This window comes from Corythoichthys intestinalis, chromosome 1 (assembly GCF_030265065.1).
Source record: "Corythoichthys intestinalis isolate RoL2023-P3 chromosome 1, ASM3026506v1, whole genome shotgun sequence".
Classification (NCBI taxonomy): Eukaryota; Metazoa; Chordata; class Actinopteri; order Syngnathiformes; family Syngnathidae; genus Corythoichthys; species Corythoichthys intestinalis.
In genome coordinates, this window is record NC_080395.1 from 70,800,195 (window position 1) to 70,822,225 (window position 22,031).

At 42.5% G+C, this 22,031-nt stretch overlaps 1 protein-coding gene across 1 annotated transcript in view; it reads right to left on the minus strand.

Moving 5' to 3' along the window:
• LOC130912457 (phospholipid-transporting ATPase ABCA1-like) overlaps positions 1 to 22,031 on the minus strand; it is a 235,362-nt gene that overhangs the window by 183,230 nt on the left and 30,101 nt on the right. Inside the window, exons 7-10 of the mRNA XM_057830569.1 lie at positions 16,884 to 17,051; positions 11,323 to 11,542; positions 10,897 to 11,115; positions 10,509 to 10,707 (exon numbers count right to left, since the gene is read on the minus strand). Coding sequence (XP_057686552.1) covers positions 10,509 to 10,707; positions 10,897 to 11,115; positions 11,323 to 11,542; positions 16,884 to 17,051 — 806 coding nt within the window. The remainder of the gene's footprint in view (positions 1 to 10,508; positions 10,708 to 10,896; positions 11,116 to 11,322; positions 11,543 to 16,883; positions 17,052 to 22,031) is intronic.

Genomic DNA, 22,031 nt, shown 5'->3' on the forward strand with positions numbered 1-22,031 from the left:
AGGTGGAAGTGACGTATGCCGTGAAGCAGTCAGCACATTTGTAGTTTTGTGTGTGTGTGTGTGTGTGGCAGGGTTCCTGCCACCCTCCTCAAAGTTAATTAGTGTCGGTGAAAGCGATACAGACCCCCGAAAGATATAAAAGAGGTGTCATTCAACTAGATGTCAGTCGACATATCACAAATATTATGAAAATATTTTATAAAGGTTGAAAAGCCCGAAAATCAGATGACCAGGGAAGTGGTTGGACAGTTGAGGTTTGCAAGAAGGTACTGTATGATGAATCAATGAATCAGGAAGTATTTGCAAGGCTACCATTCCCCACTAGCACATGTAAAACCCGTACAAGACCAAGACTTGGTTGACCAGTTTTAACTCGTTATTTCACCTTGCTTCGTAGCTTTTTTTGGCATGGTGGTTAATGGCATAAGCTGTTGGAAATTATAGCTTGAAGAACTCTCTGACTAGTGTTCACTGTGTGTCAAGCGGACTGCTTCTCCAGCCCAGGAGACTCACGCTGCGCCAGACAGGGAGCCATAGACAGCAAGACTGTACAGTTTGGAGAGCTGAGGTCAGCTGAGAGTGATTGGAAGCATGGCAAAACATAAATGCATGCAGTTTACATTGATGAATTAATGAAGTGATTCACTCACTCTTACGTCCATGCATACTGAACATCATCACCTGTACGCACATAGATCCCAGTCACATTAGGCAATGTTCGCAATTTTTTTTTTTCCCAAATTCCCCCCATAAATAACTGCAAAACAGCACTGCCATGTAGGTTGAATGAAGTTATAACAACGTTCAACAAATTAATTAAAGGTGTATGCATACCTGTCAAACTGAGGCCTTTGGCAATCTTACAAATAGTGACGTATGACCTTACAAATTGGTGACTAATCTTGCAACATTATATATAGCGTCAATATGAAACAAAAATAAAACAACAATAAATATAATATGAATGTATTGGTAATATTGTAAAATATAACCTGGTGCAATCAAAGAACAATCAATATCTTCAGCTACATCATGATTATTAAAATTTAACAGTGACTTTTGTTATGATTGTATATAGCACTTTTGGCAATTTCTATCATGTCTTGATGGCTGCACTTCATGGCACTTCAGCTCGCAATTCAGTTTGACTTCTTGAAGGTAGTTCGTTAGTGTATCCAATTATAAATTAAAAAGGTCAATTGATAAATTTAACTTACCGATGCAATCTTTGAGTCAGGGAACCTTTTTTTGCTAATTCTGAGAAGTGATCAGCAATAGTTGCAGGCAAATTGTATTCGGCAACAAATTGGCAGAATGAAATCTCCGCTTTAGTCACTTTTCATTCTGCAGGCTTCATCTTTATGACCAGTGTTGTTAATCTTACTTTAAAAAAGTAATTAATTAGTTACTAATGACTTTTCCCAAAAACTAATTGAGCTAGTAACTCAGTTAGAGTAAAGTTAGAGTAGAGTAAGAGTAATTAGTCACTTGGCAAAGTAATTGGTGTTACCTTTCATGTTTGTCTTTTTTCATTTAAAAAAAAAAAGAAAGAAAAAAAAAACATTGTAACCTTTGCTATGTTTGGAAATCGTTTAATGCTGTGAATAAACTGTTAAAGTTGTTAAAATTGCTACCGTTTTTGCAGTAGTTCCCTTCTGTCTACTTTCGACATGTTAAAGTTTTAAGTGTTTCATCATTTAAAGATAGATTCAAGTCAAGATTTTGCCGATTTAGGAGTATTTTAGATAAAAAGTTACTTAAGTTCGCGAGGAAGGTTCACTACAACAGAGCCTTTCTGAGAAGTCTACTGCTTGAAAATGTCGGCTGTTTATTAACGCCGCCGTCTGTCGTTTTGCATGTAGTTCAATAAGCATTCTCGGCGTCGAATGTAGGCTGTCGGCTACAGTCAGGAAATAGTGGAGCCACCTAGCCTAGCATCGTGTTTGCTACAGTGTCACAACACTCTTCTGTCTCAGTGTCTCTGACTTTTCTCGCGACATTCAACCAACGTAATGACGCATCGTAAAGCACATTGTCTCGTTGCCGAAACGGTGACAAAATCCGAAGGGAGAAAAAAATAATGTAAAGCACGAAAAACGTACAGATTTTGAACGTAAGGCGTACACATTTAAAAATCAGTGCTCATTTGTACAAATTACGCCAAACCGTACAACTTGACAGGTATGTGTATGTAATTTGGTTATTAAGAGCATTTGCGATATTCACATTTGACTGAATAAAATTATTGTAAAAATGTTTTTCCTCATGTCGGGCAGCCACTTATTGGAAGTACTGGCTTTTATTCATAATACTTTTTCCTCCAATATTCAGCATCAGAAAAATAAAATTGTGCTTTGTCAATTTATTATTTTTTAAACCTGTCCTGTTCAGCTGCTTAGACGTGGAAAATAGGAATCTGAATGTCCTTATGGTCTGAACAGTTTCAATGTATCACATGGGAGTTTGATATACTCCCATTGTGGTTTTTTATTGTGTTTTATTTATCATGAGAAAGCAGCAAGCAGGAAGGGGTTATACGGGGACAGAGAGGGGTTAGGGTTTCAATGGCGATGGTTGACATCTTGCCATACATGTTGTCCAGGACTCTGAATACCTCACCAACGGTGTTGTAGGTTTCGTCTGAGGTCTTTTAGAATTTTTTCATCAACACTTGCCAGGAGCTGAATTTGCCTCACCGCAGCTGATCCGGTTGGCTCTCCTTGCCTTTGAAGACTCCCAGTCCTTCCTCCCCCTTCTCTTTGGGTAAGGTAGTTGCCTTTATCTTCACATTAGGTGCTGCGGGCATTGGTTATGTTCTCCTTCTCACATGTCCAGGGTTCTCAGTGTCTTTCGTAAAATGACAAATTCAGCCTTTTTCTACTTTCGCTTGTTCACGGATAACTTTAGTTTCTTCATTCTGACCTGGAGATCCTCTCATTCGGACTCAGGAATCCATTTCTCTTTGGCTGCCTTGACTGTGGTGGCTTCGTTGATGCTTTCCTCTATGAGAGTCAGGTGTACTTCATAACATTCCAAGTTCTTGCTTGCCACTTCTACATCATTTGCCTGGTCACATGTACCTTCTGCTGCCATAATGGAGGTTGCAAGTTCATTTTCACCATAACTCGCCCACGGGTTTGTTTGGACAATGTCTCGCACCTCTGAAAACTTCACCTCGGCGTCTTTGGCAGTTTCGTGTAACTGAGTCAGTCAGTCTTCAGCTTACCCAGCAGGCCGGTAGTTTAGTCCTCATTAGCATCCAGAAATTGTCGGAAACAGTTGAGAGTTTGGCAAAGTGTTCCTTTAACTCAGTCTCAATCATGTCGGCTGCTACTCTGGTGAGGAAGTTGGCAGTGCTCTTGCTTTTCCTGAGCTGCTGCACTGTCTTCCCCAGGAGTTTTTTCGGCCATCTTTAAATGTCCACTTTGGTCTCTGGATGTCTGAAGCGGTCTACCATCAGGTCCAGACTCTCATTGTTTAGAACTGTAAACTTCTAAATTGTTTTGATGATCTCAACTCTAGCCCAAACTTGAAAAAAATTTTGTGCAGAAGAAAGGACGTGGATCACTCAAAAGTATTTTTCTTTAGGTTATTTTGGACAACTTCTTTCAGGTTCTTTTATGTTTTAATGCCGCAATCTAGTGTTCAGGTAAGAATAACAGTTAATTTGCTCCAAGTAAGTATTTGGGCTGTATTGGCACCATGGAAAAAGTGCTTAGAAAATGGATTTCGTTCCACTCGAATGGATCCACATTAACTCTGCTTTATAATATAGATACGTTGCTAATTAGTACCCCAACAAAAGTTCTATTCACAGTTTCCAGTAATTTTTTTTTAGTAATTAGCGTTTTTGTGTCGATCTTTTTTTTGACTGTGGCGCAGTGATATTGATACGGCGGAGTAGCATAGTCCGTGTGTGAAGCTGTTTTGGGTCACGTGCACCAATAGGAGACGAGGATTGTTGCCGTGGATTCGAAAACACAACACCACGTCCAGCTCCGACACGAGCGAATATGAACAAAAAAAAAAAAAAAGGAAATCGAATTCCAAATTTAGTCAAAAGGCATTGAAACAATGCTATTCTGGGCTGTAACTGTGATGTCATTTTAAGAAGTCACCATTATTATGTTTGAAATTGTTTTACATCGAGCAAAAAATTTAGTTTGAGACTTGTACATCATTGCTATAAAATAACTGGGAGGGGGTCTATTGTGTTTTGAGATGGTACAGCATATAAAAAATGACGGATTGACAAAAAATATTGTCTCTAGATTGTTTAACTATAGTTCCAAAAACCTATTTCATAATTTTATTCAGGAAAAATGGGCAGAATAGACAAGCTTGGATCATTTTGATTGGACGATTAATATTGCATGGATGAAACTGTTCCCACATGGTTTATGTTTGTGTGCTTGTTTTTCAGTAATCAAACACTTTTCACTGACAGCTACAATTTCATCCATCAAAAGATTATAGTTGACCAGGAAGTGCTATGAATGGACAAGCCACAAAAACATTCGTGGACATAATGATGAATCAAAAGGGTCCTGATGCTTCAGAATGCAGGTAACCAAAATAAGTGTCCCTTTCATGGTTCTTGTAAACAATAAAAGTAAATTTAAGGTTGTTTTGCGTTGGCTTTCTCCTAGTGTGACTTGTCCCTGTGATTGCCCATTGATTTCACTTGTTGTTCCTGCTCCTAGTGTATACTCCAAACTGCATCCTCCTGTGTTACCCAGCTGTTACTCGTTTTCTCGTCACCCCTTGTCTGCGTGTGTGTGTATATAAGCTCCCATTTTCTTTTCACTCCTTGTTGCGTCATCGTCAATGTCATTGTCCTGTCCAAGCCCTCGTGTAGTAGTCCCTCCGATAAAGTAAGTTTTGTTTGAACCTTGCCTTTTTGATCCCCAGTACTTTTGGTTGTATTTTGTGTTTGTGTTAGTTATTATCAAAACGTTTTTTGAGATCACCGCCACCTGCCTGGCTGCTTTTGTTTCCCTGCATTTGGGTCCACACCACCTGCCTGCCCGCGTTTTCCTGACAGAATGACGCAACAACCCATTCTGTTTTGCTTCTTTTTAGAAAGGGGGACCGGAGGATGTGTTCCAACAATAGGGGGATCACACTCCTCAGCCTCCCTGGAAAGGTCTACTCAGGGGTACTGGAGAGGAGGGTCCGTCGGGAAGTCGAATCTCGGACTCAAGAGAAGCAGTGGGGTTTTCGTCCGGGCCGCGGAACAGGGGATCAGCTCTATACCCTCAGCAGGGTTCTCGGGGGGTTATGGGAGTTCGCCCAACTAGTCTAAATGTGTTTTGTGGACTTGGAGAAGGCGTTCGACCGTGTCTCTCGTGGAGTCCTGTGGGGGGTGCTCCGGGAGTATGGGGTATCGGAATTCCTGATACTGGGGATCCGGTCCCTGTATGACCGGTGTCAGACTTTGGTCCGTGTAGCTGGTTTTAAGTCGGATCCGTTTCCAGTGAGAGTTGCCCTATGTCTCCGGTTCTGTTCATCACCTTTATCGACAGAATATCTAGGCACAGCCGAGGCACTGACAGGGTCCGGTTTGGTGGTCTCAATATCGCATCTCTGCTTTAGCTGATGATATGGTGTTGTTGGCTTCATTGGGCCGTGACCTTCAGCTCTCACTGGAGCGGTTCGCAGCCGAGTGTGAAGCGGTCGGGATAAGAATCAGCACCTCTAAATCCGAGACTATGGTCTTCAGTCGGGAAAAGGTGGAATGCCCTCTCAAGGTCAGGGATGAGGTCCTTCCCCAAGCGGAGGAGTTCAAGTATCTCGGGGTCTTGTTCACGAGTGACGGAAAAATGGAATGGGAGATCGACAGGCGGATCGGTACCGCGTCTGCAGTGATGCGGACTCTGCATCGGTTCGTCGTGGTGAAGAGGGAGCTGAGCTGGAAGGCGAAGCTCTCTATTTACCAGTCGATTTACGTTCCTACCCTCACCTACTGTCACGAGCTGTGGGTTGTGACCGAAAGAACAAGATCCCGGATACAATCGGCCGAAATTAGTTTCCTCCATAGGATGTCCGGGCTCTCCCTTAGAGATAAGGTGAGAAGCTCGGTCATCCGGGAGGGGGCTCGGAGGAGAGCCGCTGCTCCTCCACATCGAGAGGAGCCAGATGAAGTGGCTCTGGTGGTGAGGTGTTTCGGGCACGTCCCAAAGAGAGGAGGCCACGGGGCCGACCCAGGACACACTGGGGAGACTATGTCTCCCGGCTGGCCTGGGAACGCCTTGGGATCCCCCGAGAAGAGCTGGCTGAAGTTGCTGGGGAGAGGGAAATCTGGGCTTCCCTTCTGAAGCTGCTGCCCTACCGCGACCCGACCTCAGATAAGCGGGAGAAAATGGATGGATGGATATGTACACACATATATATATATATATATATATATATATATATATATTCATTCATTCATTCATTTTCCATGCCGCTTCTTCCTCACGAGGGTCGCGGAGGTGCTGGAGCCTATCCCAGCGAACTATGGGCAGTAGGCAGGGGACACCCTGAACTGGTTGCCAGCCAATCACAGGGCACAAGGAGACATACAACCATTCACGCACACACTCATACCTACGGACAATTTAGAGTGTTCAATCAGCCTACCATGCATGTTTTTGGGATGTGGGAGGAAACCGGAGTCCCCGGAGGAAACCCACGCAGGCACGGGGAGAGCATGCAAACTCCACACAGGAAGGCCGAAGCCCGGGATTGAACCCTTGATCTCAGAACTGTGAGGCAGACGTGCTAACCACTCAGCCACCGTGCCGCCTTATATATATATATATATATATATATATATATATATATATATATATATATATATATATATATATATATATATATATATATATATATATATATATATATATATATATATACTCACCGGCCACTTTATTAGGTACACCATGCTAGTAACGAGTTGGACCCCCTTTTGCCTTCAGAACTGCCTCAATTCTTCGTGGCATAGATTCAACAAGGTGCTGGAAGCATTCCCCAGAGAGTTTGGCCCATATTGACATGATGGCATCACACAGTTGGTGCTGCACATCCACAAATCTCCCGTTCCACCACATCCCAAAGATGCTCTATTAGATTGAGATATGGTGAGTGTGGAGACCATTTGAGTACAGTGTACAGTTTGTCATGTTCAAGAAACCAGCCTGAGATGATTCCAGCTTTATGACATGGCGCATTATCCTGCTGAAAGTAACCATCAGAAGTTGGGTACATTGTGGTCATAAAGGTATGGACATGGTCAGCAACAATACTCAGGTAGGCTGCGGCATTCCAACGATGCTCAATTGGTACCAAGGGGCCCAAAGAGTGCCAAGAAAATATTCCCCACCCCATTACACCACCACCACCAGCCTGAACCGTTGATACAAGGCAGGATGGATCCATGCTTTCGTGTTGTTGACGCCAAATTCTGACCCTACCATCCGAATGTCGCAGCAGAAGTCGAGACTCATCAGACCAGGCAACGTTTTTCCAATCTTCGATTGTCCAATTTTGATGAGCTTGTGCAAATTGTAGCCTCAGTTTCCTGTTCTTACCTGAAAGGAGTGGCACCAGGCGTGGTCTTCTGCTGCTGTAGCCCATCTGCCTCAAAGTTCGACGTACTGTGCGTTCAGAGATGATCTTCTGCCTACCTGGGTTGTAACGGGTGGTTATTTGAGTTCCTGTTGCCTTTCTGTCAGCTCGAACCAGTCTGGCCATTCTCCTCTGACCTCTGGCATCAACAAGGCATTTCCGCCCACAGAACTGCCGTTCACTGGATATTTTTTCTTTTTCGGACCATTCTCTGTAAACACTAGAGATGGTTGTCCATGAAAATCCCAGTAGATCAGCAGTTTCTGAAAAACTCAGACCAGCCCTTCTGGCACCAACAACCATGCCACATTCAAAGTCAATCAAATCACCAACTGTGTGATGCCATCATGTCAATATGGACCAAACTCTCTGAGGAATGCTTCCAGCACCTTGTTGAATCTATGCACGAAAAATTGAGGCAGTTCTGAAGGCAAAAGGGGGTCCAGTCTGTTATGAGCATGGTGTACCTAATAAAGTGGCCAGTGTGTGTATATATACAGTGAGGCAAATAAGTATTTAGTCAACCACCAATTATGCAAGTTACTTGAAAAGATTAGAGAGGCCTGTAATTGTCAACATGGGTAAATCTCAACCATGAGAGACAGAATGTGGGGAAAAAAAGACAGAAAATCACATTGTTTCATTTTTAAAGAATTTATTTGCAAATCATGGTGGAAAATAAGTATTTGGTCAATACCAAAAGTTCATCTCCATACTTTGTTATGTACCTTTTGTTGGCAAAAAACAGAGGCCAAACATATTCTGTAACCCTTCACTCTTCGCTTGGTGTAAAGAAATCAAGTGTAGGAGAAATTATTAGAAAATGGAAGACAAACAATACCACTGATAATCTCCCTCGATCTGGGGCTTCATGCAAGATCTCACCCCGTGGCGTCAAAATGATAACAAGAACGGTGAGCAAAAATCCCAGAACCACACGGGGGGACCTAGTGAATGACCTACAGAGAGCTGGGACCACAGTAAAAAAGGCTACTATCAGTAACAAAATGTGCCGCCAGGGACTCAAATCCTGCATGGCCAGACGTATCCCCTGCTGAAGCCATTATACGTCCAGGCCCGTCTGCAGTTCGCTAGAGAGCATTTGGATGATCCAGAAGAGGACTGGGAGAATGTGTTATGGTCAGATGAAGCCAAAATACAACTTTTGGTAGAAACACAGGTTCTCGTGTTTGGAGGCGAAAGAATACTGAATTGAATCCGAAGAACATCATACCCACTGTGAAGCATGGGGGTGGGAACATCATGTTTTAGGGCTGTTTTTCTGCAAATGGGACCAGGACGACTGATCTGTGTAAAGGAAAGAATGAATGGGGCCATGTACAGTGGGGAGAACAAGTATTTGATACACTGCCAATGGGTTTTCCCATACAGAGATTTTGAGTGAAAATCTCCTTCCATCAGCAAGGGCATTTAGGATGAGACATGGCTGGGTCTTTCAGCATGACAATGATCTCAAACACACAGCCAGGGCAACAAAGGAGTGGCATCGTAAGAAGCATTTCAAGGTCCTGGAGTGGCCTAGCCAGTCTCCAGATCTCAACCCCATAGCAAATCTGAGGAGGGAGTTGAAAGTCCGTGTTGCCCAATGAAAGCCCCAAAACATCACTGCTCTAGAGGAGATCTGCATGGAGGAATGGGCCAAAATACCACCATGATTTGCAAATAAATTCTTTAAAAATCAAACAATGTGATTTTCTGTTTTTTTTTTTCCACATTCTGTCTCTCACGGTTGAGGTGTACCCATGTTGACAATTACAGGCCTCGCTAATATTTTCAAGTGTGAGAACTTGCACAATTAGTGGTTGACTAAATACTTATTAGCCCCACTGTGTGTGTGTATATGTACTGTATATATATATATATATATTTATATTCATGGCGCATTAAGCCCCTGAACTATTTTTAATTTCTGTTTTACCCTGAAAACCCCCGTTTACAGACGTCGCGCAAAAACAAAGGTAATTAATCATATTTATTATTTAAAATGTTTGTCATTTTTAGCTTAGAATCATTAATTGATGTCTAATATTTCGTTTAAAAAAAGTTTTAAAAAATGATTCACTTGCATATTTTGAACTTTTAAACAAATTATGTCACAATGAAAAAATGGTGTCTGTTAAAAAGTCACGGATATTAACCTCATAACCATCTCTTAGTTGTATTTTTTATTTATTTTTTTGTTACTGTAGCATTTCCCCCAATACTTTAGATGATAATCAATCCAAACAAAGAAAAAAAAAAAAAAAAAAAAAAAGTTTAAAAGGGTAAATATTTTAAAAGGAAAATTTCGACCACTCCTTGATGTCTGCGATTTCTACATAGCGACCCTTGTTATATTACAGTGTCTCACCCATAAAATCCCCAAATAGTCCAGCTTTAGCCATTCACAGCTGTGTCTGACACTAGGTGAGACACGCTACAGTTTTTGGATCGAAACAAGGTAAGTATGCGATATAATCTCATTAAAATAATGGTGTCTTTATTTATGCTCTCGCTCATGCTCTCACCTCGAGTTAAGGTTTAGGGGTTTATTTCTTCCCCCAGAAAATTGAGATTTTAAGCTTTCCAATGATGTGTCACACATGCATATAGGACAATTTTGAAATTTGGCCAAATTGAGGGTCTGAGAGTGGAACTTCAAGTCGCCTGAGTGTTTTCCGCCTATATATATATATATATATATATATATATATATATATATATATATATATATATATATATATATATATATATATATATATATATATATATATAATATATATAATATATTATATATATATATATATATATATATATATATATATATTATATATATATATATAAATAATTGAGTCTTGTAAAAAAAAAATTTAAAAAAAACAAGCAAAATGGAATCATACCAGGGAACACGGCGTCGATATACCAGGCTACTGTAGCATAGCTGAAGGCGTCCACATAGAGCATTACTACACATGTAAGAAGGTTGTATGGGTCTCCATCACTGGACTGCAAACTGGACCACTGAACCCCGTCTCCTATCTGGTTGTAATTAATGATATGTCTCAAGCCAAAACCCAAGGCCACGTGAGACAGAAAGCTCTGAAAAAAGAAGGTTGAAATAACCTAAGCAACAAAATGTTAAATCATTAAATTGACTTGCAAAAATATTTGACAAGTACACTACTGTTCAAAAGTTTGGGGTCTAAGCAACCCCAAACTTTTGTGTAGTGTACTTTTCCGTAGTGTACATCTCATTGCATAGAGAAGGCAAGCATTATGTTCACTTACGGCCAAAAATTTAGTTGTGCTAGGGATGTTTTGCCATGACATAAATGGTATATATGCAAAGGAGAGGCAAAAGTACAAGAGCCCCCCACATGCAGCAGCCCTGTTGGCATTGGAGAAGAAAGTACTGATGAGGAAACACTGCATGATAGTGGCAGAGGCAAATGCCATCAGGAAAATAAATATGACCATCCCATTGCTGCTTGGCATGATGGTAAACACCTGGAGAAAAGAAAAGGGAAAAACATTTGGAAATAAACCATTATAAGGCACAAATATATATGATTTGAAAATGTATTTTATTAGCCTATTTCTGTTAAGTGAGATTTTCTTAACAACGGAATTATTTTGGTAAATAGCATAGCGCGGACAAAATGTGCCTCAAGGTTTCAATCGGGCTTCGGCTTTCCTGTGTGAAGTTCTACTTGCCTTACATAGAATGAAAATGAATAGTATACTCAGCAGGAAAGGCACAAGACCGCTGATGAACCAGCCAAGCCACAGTGTTCCTGTTTTCAGTCCATTCATTTTCATCGTTTCTGTCAGTCTGGCTTCTTTCTCGTAAACCAAGCCATTAATCATCAGTGTGATGTTAAAGGTCCAAATCAGTACAAGGAAAATTGGAATAAAATCAGAAATCCATATTAATCTGTGGGGAAAAAATAGTTTTGAGTTGGTGACTGCATTGTCAAATTATTATATATTTTACAAGAAATAAAAATACTTAGCACGCTCTAAATATGTCGGAAAACACAGTGAAGGCTGAAAAAGCAGTTTGTGCTTTTGCACCCCTCTTTAAAATAAACTGTTGTATTTTAAGCCTAAAGAACTGTTGTGTTTGATAGAAAGATATTCCTATATGCTGCCATTGCAGTTTCATGGCACATTAAGCCCCCAAACTATTTTTAATTTGTCTGTTATACTCTGGAGACTTCCGTTTACAGACGTCGCGCAGCCGCTTTTGTTTTGACCCAGCCATATAAAGAATTAATTATATTTATTATTGGCAATGTATATCATTTTTAGCTTAGAATCATTAACTGAAGTCTAATATTTAGTTTTAGTTATATTTCGTTTTTAAAGACGACTTTAAAAAATTGATATATTTTAAACTTTTAAACAATATACGTCACAATGAAAAAATAGTGTCTGTAAATAAGTCACAGATATCTACCTCCTAACTATCGCTTAATTGTTTGTTTGTTATTCTTGCACTTTCCCCAATATTTTAGATTATAAAAAACGATCCAAACATAGAAAAAAAAAAAAAAACAATTAAAACAAATAAAAACGTTTCAAAGGGTCAATATATGGGGTCAATATATGAAAAAGAAAATCTTCGACCACTCCTTGACGTCTGCCAATTCTGCATCATGACCCTTGTTATATTACCATATTTCACTCATAAAATCCCCCAAAAATCCGGCTGTGGCCATTCACAGCTGTGTCTTGATACTAGAGCTGAAACGAATACTCGCGCAACTCGAGTTTAAAAACAAATCCGAGTAATTTTATTCACCTCGAGGAATCGTTTAATTTTGCCAGCTGTAAGCATCACGTTTTGACCGGACTACTTTTAATGGACAACGCGCTGATGTCACGTGCGTAGAGGAAGAAGCAATAATAATAATAATTAAAAAAAAAAAACTTACTGCAGCCGACAGCCGCTACAAACTACGCCAACATTGCTAAAAACTAGCCCGCATGAAGCTACGGTGGTAGCAGTAGCAGGTAAGGTCTGATGCGTCTCACATGCATGTTGTACTAGAGGCAAAATGACAGAGTCAGCGGCATTAGCAAACGGCCGCCATCTTAAAGCAGTACACTTCTCAGCGCTAATAAATAAGATTAACGTTACTGTCACTCGCTCACGTAGCGTTAGCCCCGCGGAGGGCTAGGTTTCTATTAATTATGACCACTAACAATATACAGGCTTTATTTAATCTGTGAAAACAGAGCAATGTAGAGTGCTGAGGGTGTAAAATAAAATAATAATATTTATTATAATTAATAATGCTAACTGTCAATTTTAGCTCAGTAGTCATTGCTGGATAAAACACCAAGTAGCACTGGTCCCTAATCTGCTCCAATACAGCAGGCATCATACTGTAACGTTGTCAAAGAGTCATCCGCTTTGTTAGGTTGCAATTACCGTATTTTTCGGACTATAAGTCGCAGTTTTTTTCATAGTTTGGCTGGGGGTGCGACTTATACTCAGGAGCGACTTATGTGTGAAATTATTAACACATTTTTATATTATTTCCCATGTTAATTTGGTGTTTTGGAGTGACACTGATGATTTGCTAAACTTGTTAGCATGTTCCTGATGCTATAGTTATCTGAGTAACTCTTAATAGCTATATTACGTTAACATACTGGCCACGTTCGCATTTTGTTGTTCATGCATCATGTAACATTATCATACTGTACACTTATTCAGGGTGTTGTTCTATATTGTATTTTAATTTCAAATTGCCTTTCAAGATGAAATATCTGTTCTATGTGCTGGATTTGATCAAGTAAATTTCCCCCCAAAATGCGACTTATACTCCAGTGCGACTTATATATGTTTTTTTCCTCTTCATTGGGCATTTTATGGCTGGTGCGACTTATACTCAGGTGCGACTTATAGTCCGAAAAATACGGTATTTATTTTTTTAGGAACTGTAGAACAACCAACACGACGCACACGCACCTGCCAGAACGACAAAAACAACAGGAAGGCACGTCTCCCACTCTCCCGCACCTCCCTCACCCCTGCACGTCAAGCGGTGCATTCAGGAACACATGCAAATATCCCCGCCATATTATAATCTGATATGTTACAATACATTTATTTTGAACACTGCAAAAACTCAAAATCCTATCAGGACTTACAGTTTAGACTAACTTAAAACTTAACTAGAACTTCAAAATAGCTTGACACAAATGGAAATTCAATTGAAACACGAGGGAAAAATACATAACTTTTAAGTGTTGTTTGTTATGAAGCGTAATTACATTTTTAGGTAAGAAATAAGATTTTTTTGTTTTTCACAAGATCAATAAGTTTTTAAAGTGAAGCAGTGATTTTTTTTGGGGGGGTGGGTGTTTCTGGTCACATCTGAGATGCAATTGTTGGCTGTTTTCAACAATGTACAGAAAAAATAAAGACATTGATTGACTGAAAATGGTTCAATATTAGATGAAATGTCTTGTTTTCTCATGTATATTTATAATTGCTCTTTACCTAAAAAATATGTTTTATCCGATTACTCGATTAATCGATAGAATTTTTAGTCGATTACTCGATTACTAAAATATTCAATACCTGCAGTACTACTTGACACTCAGTGATACATGCTAAGTTTTTGGCTGGAAAAGAGGTAAGTACGCGATAATATCTCGTTAAAATTATGGCGTCTTTAATTATGCTCTCTCATGCTATCGCCTCCAGTTAGGGTTTTGCTGTTTCAGAAAAAAAAAAAATTCAAAAATGCCCTCCTGTTCAAATTTTTTCTTCCCCCATAAAATTGAGATTTTAACCTTTCCAATGATGCATCACACATGCTTATAGGACAATTTTGAAATTTGGCCAAATTGGAGGTCTCAAAACAGAAGTTCAAGTCACCTGAGTGTTTTCAGCCATATACAGAGGGGCAATTAAGTATTTAGTCAACAACTAATTGTGCAAGTTCTCACACTTGAAAATATTAGAGAGGCCTGTAACTGTCAACATGGTTAAACCTCAACCATAAGAGACAGAATGTGGGAAAAAAACAGAAAATCATTGTTTGATTTTTAAAGAATTTATTTGCAAATCATGGCGGAAAATAAGTATTTGGTCAATACCAAAATTATGTACCCTTTGTTGGCAATAACGGAGGCCAAACGTTTTCTGTTACTCTTCACAAGCTTTTCACACACTGTTGCTGGTATTTTGGCCCATTTCTCCATGCAGATCTCCTCTAGAGCAGTGATGTTTTGGGGCTGTTGTTGGGCAACACGGTTTTCAACTCCCTCCGCAGATTTTCTATGGGGTTGAGACCTGGAGACTGGCTAGGCCACTCCAGGACCTTGAAATGCTTCATACGAAGCCACTCTTTTGTTGCCCTAGCTGTGTGTTCGGAATCATTGTCATGCTGACAGACCCAGCCACGACTCATCTTCAATGCCCTTGCTGATGGAAGGAGATTTTCACTTAAAATCTCTCAATACAAGGCCCCATTCATTCTTTCTTTTACACAGATCAGTTGTCCTGGTCCCTTTGCAGAAAAACAGCCCCAAAGCATGATGTTTCCACCCCCATGCTTCACAGTGGGTATGGTGTAATTCAGTATTCTTTTTCCTCCAAACAAGAGAACCTGTGTTTCTACCAAAAAGTTCTATTTTGGTTTCATCTGACCATAACACATTCTCCCAGTCCTCTTCTGGATCATCAAAATGCTCTCTAGCGAACCGCAGACCGGCCTGGGCGTGTACTTTCTTCAGCAGGGGGAGGGAATTGAAATTCCGTGTTGCCCAACGACAGCCCCAAAACATCACTACTCTAGAAGAGATCTGCATGGAGGAATGGGCCAAAATACCAGCAAGTGTGTGAAAAGCTTGTGAAGAGTTACAGAGCTACAGAAAATGTTTGGCCTCCGTTATTGCCAACAAAGGGTACATAACAAAGTATTGAGATAAACTTTTGGTATAGACCAAATACGGTACTTATTTTCCACCATGATTTGCAAATAAATTCTTTAAAAATCAAACAATGTGACTGTAAGATAAGCTTGTTTTTGGGTGCCAAATATACAGTATTATGCCAGTTGCTCTCCCACAGCTATTATACGCGCACTCCCAAACTATTATGAAGAATACAGTTTTAGCCATCATCATGTGCTTACGGGTGATTGTTCACATCCTGCTGATAGATACACACACATATGTTGATTCATCACATAATGTCTCAGTACTTTTCCACCAAGCTACAGTACGTTGAGTGCAAAATGTGGGTTCAAAACAAAGATATCTTGTCTGCTCAGGTAATTCAATCTTGAAGTTTTAATCAGGAAGTGTGACTATTCAATCAATGACTACAATAAGGAATTTGCCCGCCCGAACCTGCCACGTTGGACAACAGTGTTGTAACTGTATTCCCACCCATCAACAAGCCCTCAATAAAAGTAAGCAGTGCGGGATAGTTCAAGGAGAGAGACTTAGATGAGACATTGGTCGCGGAACTATGTCTCCTGGCTCTCCCAACCTGCAGGTTGAAAAATGTCAAAATCTCGGACTCTTCTCACCGTGCCCTGCCTTTTGTCAGCTTGCCTTGGGTAAATAACTAAGTTAAAGAACGAGTTTTAGACCCAACAGTGATTTTTTCCCCCACATTCTGTCTCTCATGGTTGAGGTTTACCCATGTTGAGAATTACAGGCCTCTCTAATATTTTCAAGTGGGAGAACTTGCCCAATTAGTGGTTGACTAAATACTTATTTGCCCCACTGTATATCTGTCTCTCATGGTTGAGGTTTACCCATGTTGACAATTACAGGCCTCTCTAATATTTTCAAGTGGGAGAACTTGCCCAATTAGTGGTTGACTAAATACTTATTTGCCCCACTGCATTTGTAAGAATGAACATTGAAAATAAAACACTGAACAGCCAAAACAATTTGAACACTCGCACAATCCTTTGAGATTCAATACAAAAGCTATGTGAAAATTGCAGTGTGCTTTGAATGGTAAGCATGTTCACATTTTGCTGGCACAAAAATAAAATGTAAGGGATACCTTTATCCACAGTTGTGACTATTATGTATCTAACTGACACAAGCAAAATATTGAAACTGTCATAATTAGTGTAAACATTTCCACTGTCACTTTTTTACCATTGAGAAGCAAGGGTTTTTTTTTCAAGGTAAGCCGGTAAACCACAAGAAAAAATGCTTTAAACTTTCAGTTCAAAACAAAAGTGCTGTATAATTGGTTTAAAATATCCGAACTTTGAAAATGAACAACTTACGGATCAGTTCGGTAGCAGGAGTATGGCATTTGCTTAATGTAGAGGCCAGTGTTTTGTGTTTTGTTTGTGAGTTTTTCAATCAAGGCCTTCTCCACCATGTCCTGAAGATGCACAAAGCCACTCGAAATGTAGGCCGATTCCTCTCTAGGTATACCAGGTTCCCAAGGGCTGGAGAAAATGAGCGTGACAAACAGAAAACAACCAACATACAGTAATCAATCAGCTCTCAAATTGTAAAAGTATGCCTTGACACACAAATTTTGGAAAACATGAGAAGTGGTTAAAATCAGCTTAACCTTTGTACTATGTTCGGGTCAAACTGCCCGGCTCTCAAGTCTGGCTATGCAAAAATCAACTGTACTGTAATTTCCGTAACTAAGCACGGTCCCTTCAAGAAGCTGGGATGTGCGATGGCATAGGGGGAACGAGTGTGAGAACGGCGAGACAGCCAGAGCGAGTGGTCGCATGTCACGGCAGCCCGCTGTATTTTTGTTATAGTTTTTCTAATTGTTGCCACAATAGAGTGGAGAAAGCCAGCACCGACCTCTCTCCTTCTTCCCCCTATTCGGGGCTATTACATTGGTGTCAGAGGTTTGGGCTTAAGATGCTACGCCTCTTGTTCAAGAGAGAGGGATAGAGAGGAGGTTTGACATGCTTGGCGACTTCGGTGCCCGTGCGAATGCGAAAAGGGAAGCGGAGGATTGTTTGATTGACATGCCAGCGATGGACGACGACGAGCGCGTTCGCTATTGCAGCGACGTTTCCTCCCAAAAAGAGACCAGGCGCACGAAGACGGAGCCGCGTCATGAGGAGGCAGAGTTAAGCCCCACCGATGTCAACAAACGTAGCGGCGCCCATGAGCTGACGTGGGCGGCCACGAAGTCGCTGAAGTTCAATGGCAAAGGCAGCTGGGAGGCATTAGAGCACAGTTTGAACTGTTGGCTGATACAGTGGGCTTTGCTTTGCATTTGGCCTTATAACTAACTGATGATTCCGCGTCTTGCCTACTGTTGCTAAGCCAAGGAGAGAGACTCAATTGCAACACGCTAGTTGGTGCTTTGCAGAGGCGTTTTGGAAATTTTAATGCGAGAGACTATCCGCTGTGATTTCAAACAGCCAAATGAGCTGCTATGTTGCCTTGCCCACGAGATTGAGGGCGTATGCTGGCATGCCAGATGAGGTCCAAGAAGAACAGATACGCGATCAATTTGTTCAGGCTCTCAGGCCAGATGAACTTCGCCTTCATGTGAAGCTCGAACAACCCGTGAACCTTGGCGTGGTGCTTGCACTCGCAATGGAGAGGGAGATTGCAACCAAGGGGTCCCTAGAGTTACCAGTCTGTCACAGCATCGTCAGCAGGAGAGGAGCAAAGAGCACCATAGCTGGAGGAGATGGCGTGTGCCTTGAAAACTCCCATTGACCAGCGCCTGGACAAGAATAACCATCGGGCGCGCCCTGCCGTCTGCTGGGGCTGTGGACAGCCCGGGTATCTGGTGATTCGGTGCCCAAAGGCATTTGACCAGCAGGGAAACGGAAAAGGGTCCACGTAACACGGACAACACTCTGCCTCTGCCTTTTCCCGGCACCAGCAGCCCCCCGTGGTGGACACCGTAGATGAAGGATCTCGAGAGCATGATGGAGCTGTTGCCACGTTGGGTTGGAAAGAGGCAGGTGACCCCTGTCATGTTCCAGTGCTGATTGGGGACATTTCCTGGTAGACTCGGGGTCTTCTGCCACAATTGTGAGGCCGAATGTTGTCCCAACAGGAAACCACCATCAAGAAGCTGAGAACTGTGACCGGCGAAACGGCTCGGATGAAAGGGAAAAGGACATTGGTGTTTGTTCTCGGGAATTTATCGGTGACTTTTCAAGCTTGGCACCTGCATATTAAGGCGCGACTTGTGAAAGACTACAAAATGTGTGGTAGACCTTGGAGCTGGAGCACTCATCCTGCCTAGCGGTCCACATGTAAAACTGATTGCTCCTTCACAACTGGCCACTGCTCTAGTATCCATCAACAAAGCAACGGCACAGTCACCTGTGATAGAGTCCACTCACCCAGAAGAGCTCAACCCTGCGGGGACAGTGGGAAGTGCAGCACCACATCAACAGGAGGACCGGACAGAGGCCATCCGCTCCATTTGGGAGGCCAACCACACCGGGTGTTGCATTTTTATTTGAGAGACTCTAGCCGCTGTGAGTTTAAACATTGTGAGCGGCAGGCAAATGAGCTGCTACGTAGGATGGTGAGCAACCGGAGCAGTTATGGCAAGTACTGTGGGCCTTTAAGGACATTTTTGCCCTTGGGGAGAATGAGGTGGGTCTGACGCACCTAGTGGAGCATCACACCGGCGATGCGGCACTGGTCAAGATGCGGCCAAGGTGTCTTCCAGGACCAGGAAGCTGCAGACAAGGAGGTCTGTGCCATGCTGGAGGCAGGAATCATAGAGGCCTCTGACAGCCTCTGGGCGTCTGCCGTGGTTATGGTCCCTAGAAAACGGGGTCCAGGCCGCGGTTCTGTGTAGACTATAGGACGCTGAATAAAGTGACGCGGAAGGACTGTTACCCCCTTCCGCGGTTTGATGAGACGCTGGACTTGGTGTTGGGCTGTGCATGGTTCTCGTCGCTCGACCTGCGCAGTGGATAGTGTAAAGTTCCCCTCACACCTGTAAACACAGTTTAAAATTTTTTTGGGACACTCATCTTATTACCGGAGGTTCATGAAGGGGTTTTGTGCATTGGGGCGTCCTCGTTTCGCCTCCTCCAGAACAATCGACCATTTATGTGGACAAAGGACTGCAAGGAGGCGTTTTGCGACCTCAAAAGGGCGCTCACCCATTCCCCTGTCCTCACGTTGCCAGATCCAGCCCTGCCATTCATGGTGGACACAGACAGCAATGTGGGCATGGGAGCCGTCCTGTTGCAGTGGAGGTCCAACGGCGAAATAGTGGTGGCATATTTCAGCCTCATCTTCAATAAGATACGCCATTGTGTGACGAGGTGCGAGCTATTGGCGGTGGTTTTGGCCTTTAAACACTTTCGGTACCACCTGTGCGGCGTGCCTTTCACCATCAGGACAGACCGCGCTGCGCTACAGTGGCTGATGTCTTTCTGAGAACCTGAAGTACAGGTGGCGCGTTAGCGAGTCTGTGGATGCCGCTGAGTGGGTGGCCAAGCAGGAGGAGGACGGCGAACTCAAGCATGTACGTGAGTGGGTCTGGCGTGGTTGTCGGCCGCCATGGGAGAGTGTGGTGGGTCTGTCCACAGCCATGAAGGGACTTTGGAGCCAGTTTGCTTTGCTGCACGTGCTTAGAAAGAGCCAGCTACCGGAGAGGGTGCAGGTGGTAGTGCCAAGATCCCTCAGAGATCCAGTGCTGGGAGCATGTCTTGCGTGCACTGGCTCTGGACACTTCGGAAAAACCAAGACCCTGTGGTGACTGCGCCAAGGATTCTACTGGGGGCAGCATCGACTGGACGTGGAGGACTTCTGTCGGCGTTGTGATGAATGTGCGGCGTTCATAGGACCCCTGGATCAGTCACATGCACTTCTTCGGCAGCAAGGGGTGGGGGCACCCATGGAGCGAGTGGATGTGGATGTAATGGGGCCATTTCCTGTGATGAAGAGAGGGAGTAAGTATGTGCTGTGGCCATGGATTACTTCACGAAATGGCCGGAGGCTTATGCGTTGCCAGATCAGGAGGCGGTGGCGGATACTCTGCTGGAGGGAATGTTCAGTCGGTTTGGGGCTGCGGACAGTCTGCACAGTGACCAGGGCAGAAATTTTGAGTCCAAGGTTTTTGCTTCCTCGTGCGAACGACTGAACATGCAAAAGACGCGGATCACAACTTTTCACCCTGAGAGCAATGGATTAGCTGAAAGGTTTAACCGATCCATGCAGCAGGAGCTTTCCATCCTCACTGCCAACCACCAGCATGACTGGTATCCTCATATTCCTCTGGTATCGAGGTCCTATTGATCAGAGGTGCAGAGTTCAATAAACTGCACCCCTGCGCTGCTGATGCTGGGCCGGGAGATCTGGACTCCTGCAGAGTTGGCGGTTGGCAGACCACCATACAGCCTGGAGCAGGGGTGGGCAATTATTTTTCCCCAGGGGCCAAATGAGAAGCAGAAAATATTGTGGAGGGCCGGACCAAAATTTGAAATCTACTCGTTATTAATTTTATTTCAACATTGAAATAAGTAAATTGTATTGTTTACAGAAGCTGGTAAGAGTATGTGTTATTTTTAGATAATGAGAGAGTGAGGTTGTTTTACAAAAAACCTGAATTTATTCAGTGAAAACAGAGGTAAGTTTGCTACATTTTTGACTGCTTTTCAGTCACATTACCACAGTGCTTTATTTTTAACTTTCTATAACGATACCACAATAATGTAACATAACTCAACATTTTTATCAAACTGCCAAACAGTGCAGAACAAACATGTTTCAGTATTTTTTTTTCTTCAGCGAGAGAAATCTAGCCTCTGTTGAGCTTTAACAAGAGCATCAAGGTCAGGTTGAATGTTTGAGGTGGAGATGTGAAGCACATCTGACAGATGGTCTTCAGTCAGAGAGGACCTGTACCTGGATTTGGTAAACTTCATTACTGAGAATGTTTGCTCACATGTGTAGGTAGAAAAACACCAAATAAACACCAATTTATGCTCAGCGTCAAGTTCAGTCACTTTATCTTGCATCCGTTTCAAAAGTCCTACTATTTCCCGGTCAGATTGGGACAACCATCAGTAGTGACTCCTACCAGTTTGTCCCATTTCAGTTCAAGCTTGTCCATGCATGCGTTTACCTTGAACAAATCACTCCCCGTGGTTGTTCCTTTCATTGATCTCACTGCTGCCAGCTCCTCCGTAATCGTGAAATCCTGTGTTATTCCTCGGAGAAACACGAGTAACCGCGCCGTGTCGCGGACGTCACAGCTCTCGTCCAAAGCCAAGGAGAAAAAGTCAAAACTTGCTACTCCACTTTTTAGCTGAAGTCGGAGATTCTCCGCGATGTCCTCCACCCTTGTGGTCACCGTTCGCCTGGACAGCGGGACTTTCTCAAATGCTTCTTTTTTTCTCCGGATATATTAGTGCTGCAGAGTCCACCAAGCACTCTTTCACAAACTCTCCCTCCGAAAACGGCTTACA